At 38.2% G+C, this 17,636-nt stretch overlaps 1 protein-coding gene across 7 annotated transcripts in view; it reads right to left on the minus strand.

The window, feature by feature from the left end:
- Positions 1-8,193: 8,193 nt before the first annotated feature.
- LOC134211170 (protein sprouty) overlaps positions 8,194-17,636 on the minus strand; it is a 74,095-nt gene continuing 64,652 nt past the window's right edge. For all 7 annotated transcript variants that reach the window (XM_062687836.1, XM_062687837.1, XM_062687841.1 and 4 more), the window contains one exon: positions 8,194-17,184. In XM_062687836.1, coding sequence (XP_062543820.1) covers positions 15,330-17,105 — 1,776 coding nt within the window. In that variant the 5' untranslated portion in view covers positions 17,106-17,184 and the 3' untranslated portion in view covers positions 8,194-15,329. The remainder of the gene's footprint in view (positions 17,185-17,636) is intronic.

Genomic DNA, 17,636 nt, shown 5'->3' on the forward strand with positions numbered 1-17,636 from the left:
AGGTATTGGAGGGTAACCGCCCCTTCGGTGGGTTTGATCCCACGACCCCAGTTCGCATGACAGGTGCTTTCCCTACTAAGCTACGAAGGACCTCCGTCGTCCACCGCAGCTTAGCGGGTACTGATGAAACCAAATTCCCAGCACCAGGTACCAGCCGATCTCTCGCAATACATTTTCAGAACTAACTCTCTCAAATGTGGCATTCCACGGAGGCATGCCAGTCGATCCTGAGCGACCATTTCGAAAATATCTGAAACTTTGCACAGTTTTTCAATTTCATCTAAATCGTCATTTTTCGATATCAAATCTTCATATTGAGTCACGGCTAACTTTTCAAAAGGGTGTATGTGAAAATGGTTCAAAAATATTTAAAAAGCTGCACAGCAAAAACGGAATGTTCGATTGTTATGATTTTTTCAGCAAAGTTAGACAACTAAATGATAGTTCTTAAGAAAATGTGCACAGTAAAAAAAATTTTTTTTTACCTTTAAAAATATCATTTTTGTCACAAAAACTCAAATATCTCAAAACCCTATCTTTTTACGAACGTAATTTTTTTAGGGAAAACGGTCCATTATATTAGCTATCTACCATAAAAATTTGGTGATGGTAAACTAATAAACAAAAAAGTTATGACATTTCAAACATTTCACAATTTTCACATTTAGTAAAAACAATTTTTTTTCCGTGTAGGTTATTTCGAGAATTGCAGTTTGATGCAGATTTTATTGTTAAGGGCTTTGCGTGATTTAAACAAGTTGTTTTCATGATATTTTGATTTAATTATTCATAGCATCTATAAGAAACTTAGACACGATCCAGTGTTGTGATCAAAAGTATTGATAATGTCATAATTTTCATTGTACGTGACTGGCGAAAAATTTCTTTTGTTTCTAGTTTTGAAACCTGTTGATAATAAGAAACATATCAGAAATATTATTTTTAAGACAAAAGCTGCAAAATCAAAGATTTATATACACGTATACGTCTATAGTTTACCTGCAAAACATATACCTCTTAGATAATAGACTTTATTATCGGGAGGAAACGGGTATCTTCAACAATAACAAATGCATGATAGGTACATACCATTACAATGCTCACGAAAAAGCAAAAAAATTACTACCACTAAGGTTGTTAAAGATCTTATGGTAATTTTTTTGTTCAGTCAAGCAAATGACACCAAACTAGTCAGAAAAAACTTAAAAGTGATTTTGTTTATTGGAATATAACGAACAACATGAGTAGCCGCTTTCTCAACTGTTGTAGGCCGTTTGATGGAAAAAAGTGTTCAAAAGAGTTACGAAAATAAACTGAAAGCGACTGGTTATGCTCCAATGTCCACATTGAATACATATTTACGCATTTGCACGTCCTGTCGTCTAAACGTTGACAAAAGAGCAATCTGTATATCATCGGTTGAGCAGAGCGCAGGAAGTTCGAAAACGACAACAACTGAGGAATTGCCAGATGTATCAAGTGCTGAGAGCCTTGCCACCGTACCATCAGCGAAATCTGTTTCAACAAATCAATCGGAAGATGAGTGTATCCAAAAGGTCAACATCGAACGCTTTAACGAGGGCATAGCTGGGATAAAAGTAACCCCGATTAAATGGTGTAAGATGGACTACGTTTGTTACCCGGAGAAAAAATACCGTGAAATAAACTAAGCTGTACGAAGAAACCTCTTCAAATTAGGACCTGATGATGTGGAAAATACAGACTACGATGAGGTAATTATAAATATGAAGGAAAGGTTCTCGAATGCAGCCACGACAAGGAAAGAAAAATTATTGATTTTGTCGATGCTGCCAAGTTCGTGGTCTATTCAGGATGCCATTGATGAGTTCAAAATCAATAGAAATAGGGTATCTGTTCCTATATCAATAACAATAAATCAATGCGCATATAAAATGCATTGATTTGTCACCCAATAATCAAGAAACAAGAGAATAATTATGCTCGGATCACGTAATTTTTAATTGAAAACAATTGGGTAACATCAAAAATGAAATTATTATCACATTATAGAAGTATTTTGCTGAAAAACATCATCACCGCCATGCACCTATTCCAATAACATTCAAGAATAGTTAATCCCATGCCTGTACCTATATCAATAATACTGTTTCCAACATAAAATACGAACACTATTACTTGTGTGTATACGTAACGATATGATTGCAGTGATGCCGAATTCTACAATGTTCTGTATTTGAGTTGAAATATAATTACGAAATTGCAGTTTTTGTTGTAGTTTTTCAACTTATCAGTTAAATTTTATGTTTGTCGTAGATTATCTTTTCGATAACATACCTTATTTTACAAACATAAGAGTTGAATTTCACATTAACTTTATTCAAGCATTTTTGAAATAAAAATCTAAGTCGGCAACCCTTGAGAGTACTGCAAGGCATGTAAACAGTTTGGAATACGGGCAAGGATAATTTAGACGTTGTTCGAAATAATCCTATATCAAACTATAGGAAATCGCGTTGGTTTTTCAAATATAATTATATGTATAGCGAAAATGTGATGTGCTTTATGTGTTGTGAAGTGAATTTCGAAAGGATACACTTGTGTTAGCTTGAAATTGAGTGAAAAACAACGGCGTGAAAACGGATGAATCTGCTAGTAGCAATGGGGCAGTGCATCAAACCAACAGTTCAGAGGTAGGAAAATGAAAATAAAAGTGCATAATAATTTTATCTTTTAATAATTTGATTCTTGTGCATTAAAACATTGCTTTAAGAAAATCTTGAATAATATTCGAAACATTCAAGAATGTGTTCTATCCATTATTGTGTACATACGATGTGAGGAAATTGTAATTAAATTGATTTTTTATTTGGTTTATCGACGGTTGGGATTAATATACGGGCTGTTATTAATATGGGAACAGATACCCTACAGTAAAAGAGGCAAAACAATTGAAGAATAACTGTCTTTCAACCAAAAATACTAGGTCTAGTACTGCATTAACAGATGAGACAAAAGAAATAGTAGTTCAATATTTTGAAGATGATGAAGTAAGTCGAGCTATGCCTGGTCAAAAAGATTATGTATCAGTAAAAAAAGATGGAAAGCGTCAAGCAATTCAAAAACGATTAATGATGACTTTGAAAGAAGCTTACACATGTTTCAAGAAAATTCACGATAATATTAAAGTAGGTTTTTCCTCATTTGCAAGCCTTTAGCCAAGGCAATGTAAGCTTTTTTCCAATTCAGGAACACATAATGTGTGTGTGTGCACAACCCATGAGAATATTAATCTTATTTTACATAGTTTGAAAAGAATCAATTTAACAAAGGATATTAAAATGTTAACTGGTAGTCTTTTGTGTGAAAATACAACATCAAATTGCTATCTACGATCTTGTTCGGATTGTCCAGGTTCTTCATCATTGGAAAATACTTTATTCGCTGAGTTTGAAGAAAAATATATTGATCAGTTATCATTTGAGCAATGGGTGACCACGGATAGGTGTGACCTAGAAACTATTGTAAAACCTGTAGATGAGTTTGTGTCATATTTTTGCTTGAAATTAGAAAGTTTAATCCCTCACGATTTCATTAAAACAGAACAATCCAGCTTTTTAAAAAATACGAAAAATACATTACAAACTGGTGAATTTTTAGTCATTTGTGATTTTTCTGAAAATTACAGCTTTGTATTGCAAGATGAAGTGCAGTCCCATCACTGGAACGTACAACAAGCTACAATTCATCCATTCGTTATTTATTTTAGTGGAAGTGCGCAAATTGAGCACTTAAGTTTTATTATAATTTACGAAGATTTAAGACATGATTCAGTATCCGTAAACTAGTTCATTGAAAAAATGATTAACTTTTTACGCGTTGATAAGAATAAAGTAGTCAAAAAGATATATTTCATGTCTGATGGAGCAGCGTCGCAGTACAAAAATCGTAAGAATTTAAATCAATGTACGGAATTGATGCAAAATGGCATTTTTTTGCTACGTCAGATGGCAAAGGTCCTTGTGATGCTATTGGAGGAACAATAAAGCGCATGGCCACAAGAACTAATTTAGCCAAAGAACGTGAGCATCCAATTAAAACTGCGAAAGAACTTTTTGATTGGGCAAATCGTAGAAAAGAAAAATATTTAACCAAATTATCATTTTGTTTTACTAGGGTATCTGTTCCCATATTAATAACAGCCCGTATATTAATCCCAACCGTCGATAAACCAAATAAAAAATCAATTTAATTACAATTTCCTCACATCGTATGTACACAATAATGGATAGAACACATTCTTGAATGTTTCGAATATTATTCAAGATTTTCTTAAAGCAATGTTTTAATGCACAAGAATCAAATTATTAAAAGATAAAATTATTATGCACTTTTATTTTCATTTTCCTACCTCTGAACTGTTGGTTTGATGCACTGCCCCATTGCTACTAGCAGATTCATCCGTTTTCACGCCGTTGTTTTTCACTCAATTTCAAGCTAACACAAGTGTATCCTTTCGAAATTCACTTCACAACACATAAAGCACATCACATTTTCGCTATACATATAATTATATTTGAAAAACCAACGCGATTTCCTATAGTTTGATATAGGATTATTTCGAACAACGTCTAAATTATCCTTGCCCGTATTCCAAACTGTTTACATGCCTTGCAGTACTCTCAAGGGTTGCCGACTTAGATTTTTATTTCAAAATGCTTGAATAAAGTTAATGTGAAATTCAACTCTTATGTTTGTAAAATAAGGTATGTTATCGAAAAGATAATCTACGACAAACATAAAATTTAACTGATAAGTTGAAAACTACAACAAAAACTGCAATTTCGTAATTTTATTTCAACTCAAATACAGAACATTGTAGAATTCGGCATCACTGCAATCATATCGTTACGTATACACACAAGTAATAGTGTGCGTATTTTATGTTGGAAACAGTATTATTGATATAGGTACAGGCATGGGATTAACTATTCTTGAATGTTATTGAAATAGGTGCATGGCGGTGATGATGTTTTTCAGCAAAATACTTCTAAAATGTGATAATAATTTTATTTTTGAAGTTACCAAATTGTTTTCAATTAAAAATTACGTGAGCCAAGCATAATTATTCTAATGTTACTTGATTATTGGGTGAGAAATCAATGCATTTTATATGCGCATTGCCTTATTGTTATTGATATAGGAACAGATACCCTACAACTGAAGAGTACGAAATAAAGGCTTCAGAGCTCAGCGAGCAATATAATAATGCAAAAACGATCCAAGGAACCCAAAAATTTCACTGTTTAATTCCATTGTCGGAAAATAAAACTAAAGCAAAACTATACTCAAACTGTGCTGATAATAATTCAAAAGTGTTCGATATTGTGAAAAAAATGAATAAAAATAAATAAAAAATAAGTATTATTAAACTGTTTGCATGATATCATAACCCATACCGAAATTCAAACCCAAAACTCTTAGAGTTTCTATAACCACATTGTGTAACTGCCGCATTTAATTTAATAATTAGGATAATATGATAGATCGAGTAGAGAGACTCATCGATCATTCCCTGCAAAAAAATATTGTGGTGCTGATATTAAGTGTCAAATCTAAGATTATTTTGTGATCTGTTAATTCATTTTTATTTATTTATACATATAATATACACAATATCGATGAATACATAAATATGGAATATCTTAAAAACAACTTGTTTAAATCACGTCCCTTAACAATAAAATCTGCATCAAACTGCAATTCTTGAAAAAAATAAACGGAAATTTTTTTGTTTACTATATGTGAAAATTGTGAAATGTTTGAAATGTCATAACTTTTTTGTTTATTAGTTTACCATCACTAATCAGCTAATATAATGGACCGTTTTCCCTGAAAAAATTACGTAAAAAGATAGGGTTTTGAGATATTTGAGTTTTTGTGACAAAAATGATATTTTCTAAAGCAAAAAAAAATTTTTTGCGGTGTACATTTTTTTAAGAATCACTATTTAGTTGTCTAACTTTGCTGAAAAAATCATAACAATCGAACATTCCGTTTTTGCTGTGCAGCTCTTTGAATATTTTTGAACCATACATGAACATACACCCTTTTGAAAAGTTAGTCGTGACTCAATAAAAAGATTTGATATCGAAAAATGACGATTTAGATGAAATTGAAAAACTGTGCAAAGTTTCAAGTCAATAGAAAATCATGAATTAAAAATTTTGTTAAATTTTGATGCAGTTGCTTGGAATCGCTCAAATGTATTTTTGTACACATGTCAACCAAGTAGGATGAGTATTTAGTATTGTCCGGCTCCTACACACTTGCTTCATCAGCAACGGCGCTCAATGAAGTAAGGTTGTGTGAGGTTGTGCCAGTTTGGTCGTCAGATCCCAAGATTTTTTTTTGTAGAAAACTAATAAATAAAATTCTACAAAATCAAAATGTAAAAGTGATGAAATCGCGAATTAAAAATTTGTATTGCCCAAAACGTTTTCAGGTCGATTTTAGAAAGCAAAACAGTGAAAAACATAAATTTGGCCATAAAGGCCATAGGCTCAACCTCAGGACCGTTTCATTAGCCTACATTGTATTTTTCTCTTTATTTCTCATGCTCTAGCAATCGCTAGAACTGGAATTTCCATATGTACATTCTTTACATTTGACTGACCCGGAAATTCCAACAAATTCCGCATGAACTCCTGGCAAGTGCACAGGTATAGTGGCACTTGCAAAGACAAACAGACGTAACAGCTTGAATTTTTTTCTGAAAAAATCATTACTCAACTCCTCTACCACCATCAGCATGTTACACGAAATAATGTTTCATATGACATTGGCGCCCGATAGCGCTGGAGTGAAATGTCAAACTCGAAGGATTACGACGCTAGCGGCTCTAGCTGCGAAATGTACAATTAATCAAATTTAAATAGATCGTTGAAGTCGTAGTCGATGGTACAGTGACTTTAATAACAGTGTCGTCAAGTGTCAGAATTGGAACAGAATCATCTGTTAGTTTCATACAAATGCTCATTCCAAACGAGCAGGAGACCTGTCAAATGTGGCACATGACGTTACTTTTCTTATAGGACTCTAGTCGATGGTAATTTATTTAGTGTTACGTCTGTTTATATGTGGTACTTGTACATTGCAGATCAGTCTAACTCTAACTAGTCCCAGGCAAACATCTGTTGGTTCTCTGTGCAAGAACAGCTGCCCTGGTCATATTGGAGTAGCAACAACGGGCGGTCAATCAAGCTCAATCAAGCAACCGCAGGGGGCCGTACACATATTACGTAAGCACTTATGGGGGAGGGGGGTTCGGTCAATATCTTACGCTCCACATCGATAAACCCAGAAAAATTGCTTACGTAATAAGTGTACGACCCCCAGAGCAAATCAATAAGAAATTTTCAAAACGGCTTATTTGCCTCTGTAAACAAAGATTTGAACGTCGATTTGCCTAATCTGATTGCACCCCACCATCATCAAAGTGTAGCAGAAGCGTTCACCTAGGTAGTAGCTACGTATTGATGGTGTTGGTTTGCGTGGGAGTGCGATCAGATTCGACAAATCGACTTTCGAATCTTTTTCAACATCAAATTTTCAAAACGACTTATCTGCTTTTGTATAGAAAGGTTCAAACGTCGAGTTAACGAAACTGATAATTCCCACGCAATACCCCTAATACGTATGTGAAGGTCTGAACTACCTGTTTAACAGTTGGTGGTGTTGGTTTGGGTGGGATTGCTATCAGATTCGTTGAATTGACTTTTGAATCTTTGTTTACAAAAGCAGATCAGTCGTTTTGAGAATTTGGCATTCATTTGGTATTGAAACGTTTCCCGAGGAAAACAAATCCAATTATTTCTATGTGAAAGATGATTAGACGTAATCAAGCTCTATTGTTTACACAGCCTATTGTTGTAGCGCCGAATGGAGTCTTATTCCTAGGAGCTAGACTTTACTAAGGTGGTGACGTCGATATTTGCATTGCATGAGCAGCGGAAGAGTAAAAGAGACACGCAGTAAAAGAGGGCACGCAGCGCTGATCTGCGTCACCTTTGTAAAGTCTTGCTCATTGGCCTTAACCTATACCTAAACGCAACAGGAGGACATGGCGATTCGGGTGAACTTTCAACATCCGGGGTGGAGAACTTGGGAATTTTCGGTACGTTCAATATGCTATCCAGTAAAAAAACAGGGTCGTTTAATTTTTTTCAATTGGTCGTATTGTTATTATTTTTAACATTAGATAATAATTATAATTCTCCAAAAAAGAAATAATATAAGTATGTACATAAATTTACACAGCGTTTATGTAGTAGAATTTTCATACTTTTCAACTTTCATTTGTTTTTCTTTACGATTTTCCCTTTAGCATCCCTCGCATCCGCGTGTTTTTGTTTTTCCTCTGACTTTTTGTCCCATATGTTCGCATATACGTCATTTCTTTTGTTATCTACCAAACGAAAAAAGAAACATTTTTTTTACTTCATTCTTTTTTTCTCTTATTCAAATAGTTTTACTGTAGAATTTTTGTTTAGGTTGCAGTTGATTCTCATCGAGTGGTTATTATACTGCTCTGCAAGGTTTGCTTGTGTGGTTTTAGTAAGCCAAATCTGACGGTGAACTCATTTTTGTTCCATAATGGACAGTTAAGTTTTTGCTTCAGTGTTCTGGATTTTGTTTACGTGAGAGTGTCGACAATATTGCATAGCTACTTTTTGAGAACATGGGAAATTTCAACGAATGCCTGTTTTCTGATGTTTATTAGGTGCGAGCCTGAGTATGTGGGTATGAAAATGTGTACTGATCGTTTTTTGTTGTTGATGTAGATGGGAGCAGAATGGTCTGATTTGATAATTAGTTAAATGATAAAATAAAGTTATAACGGTGTACTTTAAATGGGAGGAGTATGAGAGTATTTTTGTGTTTCGCAGCTCACACATTTCAATAGTAAGTGCTTGTGTTCTGTGTAAAAGTTACCGGTTTAGGATGAGAGACATTGTTAAAGGCTTGTTAGGAATTTGATAATATATTTGACATCATTCAAGTTTGTTTAATTTCTTCCATTTATTTAAAAAATAACAGCTTAGGTACAGTTGACAATGTAATGATTCCACTTTATTTTATATCATATAGCGCATGTGTTGTTTCTTTTTAATTATCTTCACTTTTTTTTTAATTTACACTTTTTTCTAATGCTGATAAGATTATGCTTTCTTTTGTGTCTGACATCGAGATTATGGACATTTTTCACTTTATATTAGCTTCTTGGTTTGAATTCAGAATTTCCGCATTACAAATATGGTAAATATAACAACTACAATTTTTTTTCGAAAAATGTCAAAAATCATATCAACAAATTTTTAAAGTTTGCCAAAAAATATGTCAATAGTTATTTATCGTTCAAAATTTTTGATCGTATCAACAATGTTTCTGATTTTGAGTTTAGTTTTTCTGCTTCGTGTTTTAGTATATCATCTTACTGAATAATTATTTTTCTGTCTTCCTGTTCTGCTAGTTTTTCATCTTTTTTTTGTATTCCTGCTACATTATAATGCACGACTAGATAATACTGGAAATTAAATCCTACACGAAATCATTTCAGCGTTTACCACCTTTCTCAACAACTTAACCCATCATAATTGTTTTTCATCCTATTAGTCGGTTTATTCTGTTTATGAACAAAAAATACAATCATCTTCACTTGATTTTACGCAAAACACTTGTTTACATTTTAACAAAATAAGGCCTCCATCATTAAACAAAAGGAAAGAAACGCATAACAAACTCGCGGCGAAAATTTGTTTCTTTTTGGACGAGCATACAAAACGTCATAAGTATTGGTTTTTGTTCACATTAAGGCAATTCAATTGATTTTCCCGGCTACATTTAATAATGCTATACTTTCAGTATACAAACATGGCGTACTGTAAAATATGCCAAGCTTTCTATCGGTCGAAATGTACAGAATGATCTAGCTGCTTAAAAAATTCTGGTGTTAATTACGTGGTAAGGATTTTCCTTTGTCAAATTTTTCCATCAATCTACAAGGTACGGTTACTTCAATTCTTCCGATGTATATTCTTTTTTTTACATAATTAGGAACGCTTGGTTTATTTTGGAATAGATATTTGATCAGAGCCATCCATAATATCGTTTGAGTTGAATGTTGTAGCAGCTTCGGTCCCACAGCGACGGGAGGTCGCTTCATGGCATCATTCACAAATGCTCTTTTAGTCAGTAGCAGCAGTCAGTAGAAGATTGGAGCTCTCGGCGTGTTTTTCTTCGTTTTAAATTTAGCACGAAAAATTACAACATCCGTTTTATTTTCACTCAACTTAAATATAAGATTTTTTTATGAATGAATGTTATTTATAAAAGAGGAGCAATAAAAATAAACTCACACATATGTATATTATACGTTGGACAGCGCGCGATTCGTTTGTATTTTTTGTTGGTCGTTGATCAAAAAGGAAGGGAAATGCGGATTTAACGATTTAGGTTGAGGGAATGGTAGGTAAAATCATCAAATTGGCTCGATTTTGTTCAATGATAAATTGTCTTGTCTTGGAAGTCTTATTTAGTATCAAGTGCACTGGCCAAATCACTTCACTTGAAAGCGGATCGAACGCCTGAGTACCTCTCATTAACTCACTGGAATTGAGAGAAAGTTGAATGCGCACCAAAAGAATAACCCATCTTCCGTTCATCAGTAAATTTATTACATTGATAGAGAAAGACGCATGGGTATGACAAAAAAATGACCATGTGTTGATGTGAAAAAATAAAGAAAGGTAGCAAGAAAAGTAATGAATAGGAATATATTTCATTCGGGCTTAAATTCAATCAAACGATAACGCCACTTTATCCCGATTCTCATTCAAATCCAAACCAAAATAAGAGCGGATGCGGGCAGCTGAGCGAGAAAATCCCATCTCCGCGCGAAGTACGTCGATAGATCAGAGAGGCGGATTACGAATGGGTGCGGGAGGCACCAATGGCGGGACATCATGTGGCTCGGTAAACTATCGCGCGTCACCCCAAGTGGTGCCGCGAACATCTGAGATATCGAAACGAATACATTTCGGCTGCGATGGGTAATGATGGTTTGCCAAGAAAATTGCGACGCAAAATTTTTACTAGCTCTCTGGTTCGGGTGAAAAAATAATTTTTGTTTTTCGATTACACTCCCGCGGTTGCATCATTATTTTTGTTCGTAAGAAAGACGATGAAGCACGCTAATCGATTACAGTTGATTTAGATTTCCATGGAGTGTAATAATTCGATCAAATTGTTGAAACGGAATATACAACCGTGTGGATTTGAGTGTTCTAGCTTTTGGTTGACTACTTCTGGTACGATCAGGTAGAGGGCTTTACTGCATTGTAACAACTACATACACGAGCCGTTCTTACCAAATTGTTGTGGGTGAACAAAGCTCTCGCAGATCGCAACAGACACACATGGTTTGCGATCATTTCAGTGCCCTATGCGTCTAAGTGCGTCATTTTGCATCGAAGTAAGCGTATTAAACGCTTCCACACCGTAGCTGCCAGTTTAGCGGCGATCGCGACGTTGGCACGACTTTCGACGCATTGCACTCTCGCCTTTCGTCATTTTCAGACAAACAGAAACGAAAATTTAATGAATGAAAATGGCAGTCGTTTCCTGTTTTGAAAAGCCGGCAGCGCACGGCATTCAGCCCGAGTGCACCGCCGTCTGGATTTTCTGTCCGGGCCGGGCTCTCCAAAGAGGAAATCTCCCGAAGATAAATGTTCCACTCTTGAGTTGAGATTTCCTACACACGCTTGTTGCGTTTTGCTCACATTCCTGCCGGCATCAGCAGCAATGGTACACAAACTCCCGTCATCGCAATGGCAGTGTTCGATGAGTGGACCCTCCGAAACCAGGGAGAGATAGACTGCACCGGGAGACGACTTTCATGGCTTGATAAATTAGACAGGAAATTCATAAAAAAAACGATCATGCTGCATGCAGGGCACGTATAGATTCCTCAACAAAAATGAACGAACGATCGAACGAAGAGAAAAAAGTATGGCAAGCTTGGATTACGCCATACACGATACGAGCGGGGATAGGGCGGGCGGATGAAATTCGGGTTCCATTTCACGTCGGGATCACCGTTCTTCGGTCGGCGATGATGACGACGAAAACGAACGACGATCATGTTCGGAGTTCAGACGACCCTCGAAAGTATTTTATCTCAGATTCCAGAAAGAAAAAAAAAACAACGTGAACATAAAACATAATTTCCCTTTCAAAAATCGACATTTGTTCGGACAGGACACAAGGAGAGTATAAAAAACACGGAGTTCGCCTGAAAAGGAAGAAAAAAGATAGCGTGGCATTCATCTTTTCTCTATGTCTCGGGTTGGGATCTGCGCAAAACAGATGGTCCTGATTTTTGGAATGCTTGTGTAGCTGGACGGCTTGTAGCATGGGACCTTTATTGATTCGTTTCGCTCAACAATTTATATATTTATAGGGAAACGACCGGAGCACAACGAACTTGGAAAAAGGAAAATCGATTATTTCCAATTTCTAGGAAGCTTTGGACAAGATCATCGAGGGGAAGGCGAGTCTACGCTCAGTAATACAAACTGATATTTTCAGGTTGTTTTGACCATTCTGTTACCATGTTCTTAAAACATTTATGCAGTTTATTTAATTACTCAAAAGTATAGGGACTTCAGACGTTATCGAAGAAATACTCACGCATTACATGTAGGTAATATGATTGTAGAATACAAAGTGGAAATCAACTAATTGAAATTATTCGACAGAAAGTTTGGTTTGGAGTAAATACGTCAAGAGCATAATTTACTCAATAAATACATTTTCGTAGCCATTGCAACTGAACAGTAAGCAAGCTTTTCCCTTCTCGCTCTACGATCTCCGTTCGTTCACTCAGCTCTGACTGACTGAAATATTATCTGTTATTTATGTTCGCTTGCAACCATATAGGTTATCACTGGCGGTTAAATATTTCACGTCTCTCTACGGGACAGCCGGCCGGCCACGACTAGCGTGTGCTATTGGATCCATTCTCCTCCATCAATACACACGTCGCAGAGCGGATTCCAAAGTGTTCATACAATCAGTTGGTTCTGTTTTGAGAGACGAGGCGCGGTCAAGCCCCTCCGCGATCGATTGCGAGGTGCTCCGCCGCGTGAAGTGCCCCTCGGTAAACATTGAAGCGCACCATGCCTCAAATTCCCTCACCAATACAGTACCAAAAAACGAAACATGAAAAAAAAACATACGAAAACGTGGTGAATGCACCACTTTAATCAGCGCTTTTATCAATTTAAATAACAATGAACCGATTTTCCCTGCGGACCGTTCAGATCCAGGGCCGGACACTCTGATATTTACTGACGAACGAAGCGTACCTACAACATTATGAGGCGATCGACGTTGTGGTCGCGAAAAGTACATTCACACCCGTCGCTGTTGAACCTTGGTGTTCGAGTTCGGTTCGAATATTTTTGTTTTCTGTTTGCTCCATTGGTAGTCAGTGATTGGGAGCGTGATAATTTTCGCATACTTGTCATTCCTCAATTGAGTTCACAGGCGTGACCAGGGTCCACCACGTGGAACCGAAGCTGCTGCTGCTAACAACACGAAACTCTCTTGGTTTTGAACCTACGTGCGACTTTTTGGAAACTATGACCGTTTGTTTTCGTCGTTTCGTGTTCGCTTCTTACTATTTTCAATGAATTTTTGTTATTCCGTGAAACACAATTAAGCTTAATCCGGATAATGCTGATTTGCTGCTTTCTTTCCTTTTTCCCCGTGTGTAAATGTTTACACAAAAGAATAACGCACTACACTCGCACTCTCTCAGTCGCTCCTTCATGTACACTACTCACGTGGAATAATCACTCGCACAATCCGTTCTCGCTTCGCCTCAGGCAAAACTAGAACGATCCCAAAATATATTACATGTTTTCAGTGGCTCTTTCGCGTGTGTTTAAATATAAATATGTGTTCTTATCTTTTTCCTCTAGTCCATTCCTGTGGGATCATCATTTTATACCATTATATACAGGTTTCTTCATTCGTACAATTTTTAAGAAAATAGTTTCTTTGCTTGCCACATGGGCGCCCTACATTAAATTAATCGCATTGTTTTTTGGATAAATATATATAATTATTTACATGATTTTGTTCAACTCTCGGGTTCGCTCTTTCAGTTCCGCACTATACCTGTTATCGGCCGACCTTTGGCTGTTGGCGCACTCAAATACCCTCAAATTCTTTCACATTTTCCCCGATATTTTTAAAATATCGCGGAAACGGTCGTTCGCTTGCGATGTTCCATACACTTGTTTGCTTGAAACAAAATCTAAGGTAGGAAATAAATTACGTCATTCAGGAATGGAAAACAAGTTATGCTTTCTCTCACCCACACTTGTTAATCCGCTCACACAACATCAATCTCTCGTGCTCTGAATTCGCCAATGCCGCCCAGCCTAGCCATTTGGAAAATGTTCTATCTAATTCCCTATACACAAGGAGAACGCGCATTATACCGCAAAGTTTCGCCATTTGTTTTTTTGGCGAACAGATTCTCCACTCTCATTATTAAAAATATCTTAACCTCTCTGGAAAATTGAGAGATTGCCTGTTTGCCTTAAAATCTGTATACAGTTAGAATAAATTAGTTATCTTTCCCGCGTCCTAATGGATCAACCTGCTCCTCGAATTTCTTTAGTAACTGTAGCTGTATTGATTCATATTTTTCTGTAACGAAACCTAGCAGTAGTAGGAAGTTAGTTTGTAATAGTAGTAGTAGCATGGGAAGTATTTTGACTTCATTATTCGACTTTTCACTTCCGTCATTTTTTCGATAGGTATGTAGCAATCCATAGTTAAGCCCGTATATTATTGGATAATTTACAGATTTGCATACCCCAAATCGGTTCGTTTTGTTTGTGTTACACGAAAAAACATTATTTATATCAAAAACATAACTCAATAATAGTCTGCAGTCTTTGGTTAAATTATAATTAAAAAACATTTCTCCCGTTCCTATTATATGCTTCGAACTTTGCTCTTCGTTTTTTTACACGTTTCGCTTCCTCCCTCCTGAAACGTATAACCAGAGAGTTACGCGCGCACGGCTGCATTGTCTGTTGCGCTCGCCAGGTTTTTTTTTTATTATTATTACTACTACTATTGTTTACCGTTGAACGCCGGATGCGATCGGGATGATCTCTGCCAGCGGGCCCTGTTTCTCGAGAATGGGCAGCCGGGCGGCCAATGGAGCCGCCGCTGCCTCCTTCGTTGCCCGCTTACAGATACAGCATATATCAGTACTCCGGACTGGAATCGAGCAGCCGCTTCTCGGGCGTTAGATCCCCCGAATGATGATGATGATGATGGTGGTGGTGGTGACCCTTGCCAAAAGGGCTAGTACTATTGACGGCGGAAAACTTGCTGATGCTGATGTTGCTGCCACGATCCAGCTGACCGTTGCCACCTTGGGAACCACCGTTGCCACCCCCGCCCAGTCCACCTCCCACCAGACCAGTACCACTGAGTATACTGCCGGCGAGACTGCTACCGTTCTGTGACTGACAGCGGCAACCGTGTCGGGAATGTTTAGCGTAGCATTTTGCACAGACGGCGACACAACCCCGCATTGGCCAGTAGCACAAAAGACAGGGCAGTGGGAGCGAGAGGGCTGCCAAGCAGCCCCAACGTGTCGTTCGCTTATGAGGAACGCACGAGCAGGGATCATCCGCGCAGGAGACTGTATCACTCTCGCGTTCCATTTCCTGATCCTTTGAACAGTGGTAGAAGAGTGCCTTGACGCAGCATGTGCACGAAGCGTAGTCGATAATGGTCTCCGCACTGCAGAGACAGGTCTTATCGCAAAACCATCGAGAGGGCAGCTGCCTCGGCCGTTGGCATTCCTCGCACCGGCACTTTTTACAGTTCGGGCAGGTGATGGAATTAAGTAGATCACCACTAGACGGGTGCAGATCGATGTCGAGCTCGTGCAGACCGGCTGCCGGTGAGTCTTTACTAAAAGTGTTTGATACTGGTTGTTTGGTAATTGGCAATGTTGCTGACTGTATCGTTGGTGCGCCCGACAAGGGTATGCCGGTCGTTCCCGTTGTGGTTGTTGTCGTTGCCGCCGCCGCAGACACCGTCGAGTGTCCCAGTGGTAATTGGTTTGGCCTAGTATTGATTGTGTTATTATTAAAGTTCCTATTGCTGCTGTGCAGCGTCGTAGTCGTCGCCGTGGATCCGATTGGCTTACCGAGGGTCGACACCGTTGTACTATTGCTACTATGTATAGTGCTAGGCGAATGTAATCGATTGTTGATTTGTTGCGATACTGATAGTTGACGGTGCTGGTCGATACTGGGTGCCCCAGGGGACGCTGGAGACGCCGCCGTCCCGGCGGTCGACGCGGATCCAACAACATGCTGCCCCCGTTGACGGTTGGATGCGGGCGACAGTCTACTGAACGGCGTATCGACATACTCGTTGGTAAGCCTTTCGTTCTCTGGTCTAGGTGCAGCCAGGGTGACCGGGGATGAGGCAGACGTGGTCGTCGGGTTCGACGCTGTCGTCTCTACGCCTGGGTTCAAAATGCTCGGAATCGAGATGGTTGGTAGAGCTGCCGGTGGACGTCGTCGTGAGAAGGTACTTGCTGGCTGAGCTAAACTATTACTAACGCTATGACTACTAGGAAAGTGGGAGTGGTGGTGTGGGGGATGATGGTGACTACTGCTGCTGAGGCTGCTGCTGTTGCTGCTGCTTCGGGTGTGGAGTGGCGTCAAGGGCGCTATCTGCGGCGCCGGTGGCAACGGCGGTGGAATTGATGAACTAATATTGCTACTTATATTTCGTACGGGGGAACTGGAAGAGCTTAGATTCCTAGGATTTGGTGACAGTTGCGGTACGTTATGGAGACTTCGATTCGTAGTCGTACTGATCGTCGTATTATTCACAGAAGACTGGCTGTTGGCAGCGCTCATTATGGTCGGCTCGGGAGCCCGGGGACGATGAACACGAGGCAAGGACTTAGGGGGCCGAGGAGGCGCCAAAGGATCGCCGCCATTTCTGCGATCCATGTAGCTCGTTACACTAGCGGCTTCGATGAGTTCTTTTCAACCGTGGTCCACCAAGATCCGTCATCGTTTTAATCGCCTTCTGCAAGAGAGAAGAAATCGGAAAAGACATTCATTATTGGCGTCGTAAATCAATGGCGAATGGTTAGTGGCGTCAATGATGCGAGATCGAGAATAGTTCCGTTATGATTGTGGGCAAAGACGCATGCGGAATGATTACTGATATGCCATCAATTCGAACGAACAACTGGTTATTTGAGCCTTTTAAAGCATATTGAATTTCAATCGGAGAACGCAGCTCGATTAGGGTGGCATCTCGGGTGACTGCCAGCAGCAGCCTAATATTTTATAGAAGTGATTGCTCTTTGAAGAAGCATAAAACAACTGATATGTAAATTCGTCGTGTACTCTAATATAAACGTTACCTGCTGAAATATAAAAAAAATGACTGCAAATTCCAATATAAAAATTTTACCAAAGGTCTGTCACCGCCGGCCAGACATTTGTATTAGGATGCACTTCGAAAAAAAAAGA

The sequence above is a fragment of the Armigeres subalbatus genome, chromosome 2 (assembly GCF_024139115.2).
Source record: "Armigeres subalbatus isolate Guangzhou_Male chromosome 2, GZ_Asu_2, whole genome shotgun sequence".
Lineage (NCBI taxonomy): Eukaryota > Metazoa > Arthropoda > Insecta > Diptera > Culicidae > Armigeres > Armigeres subalbatus.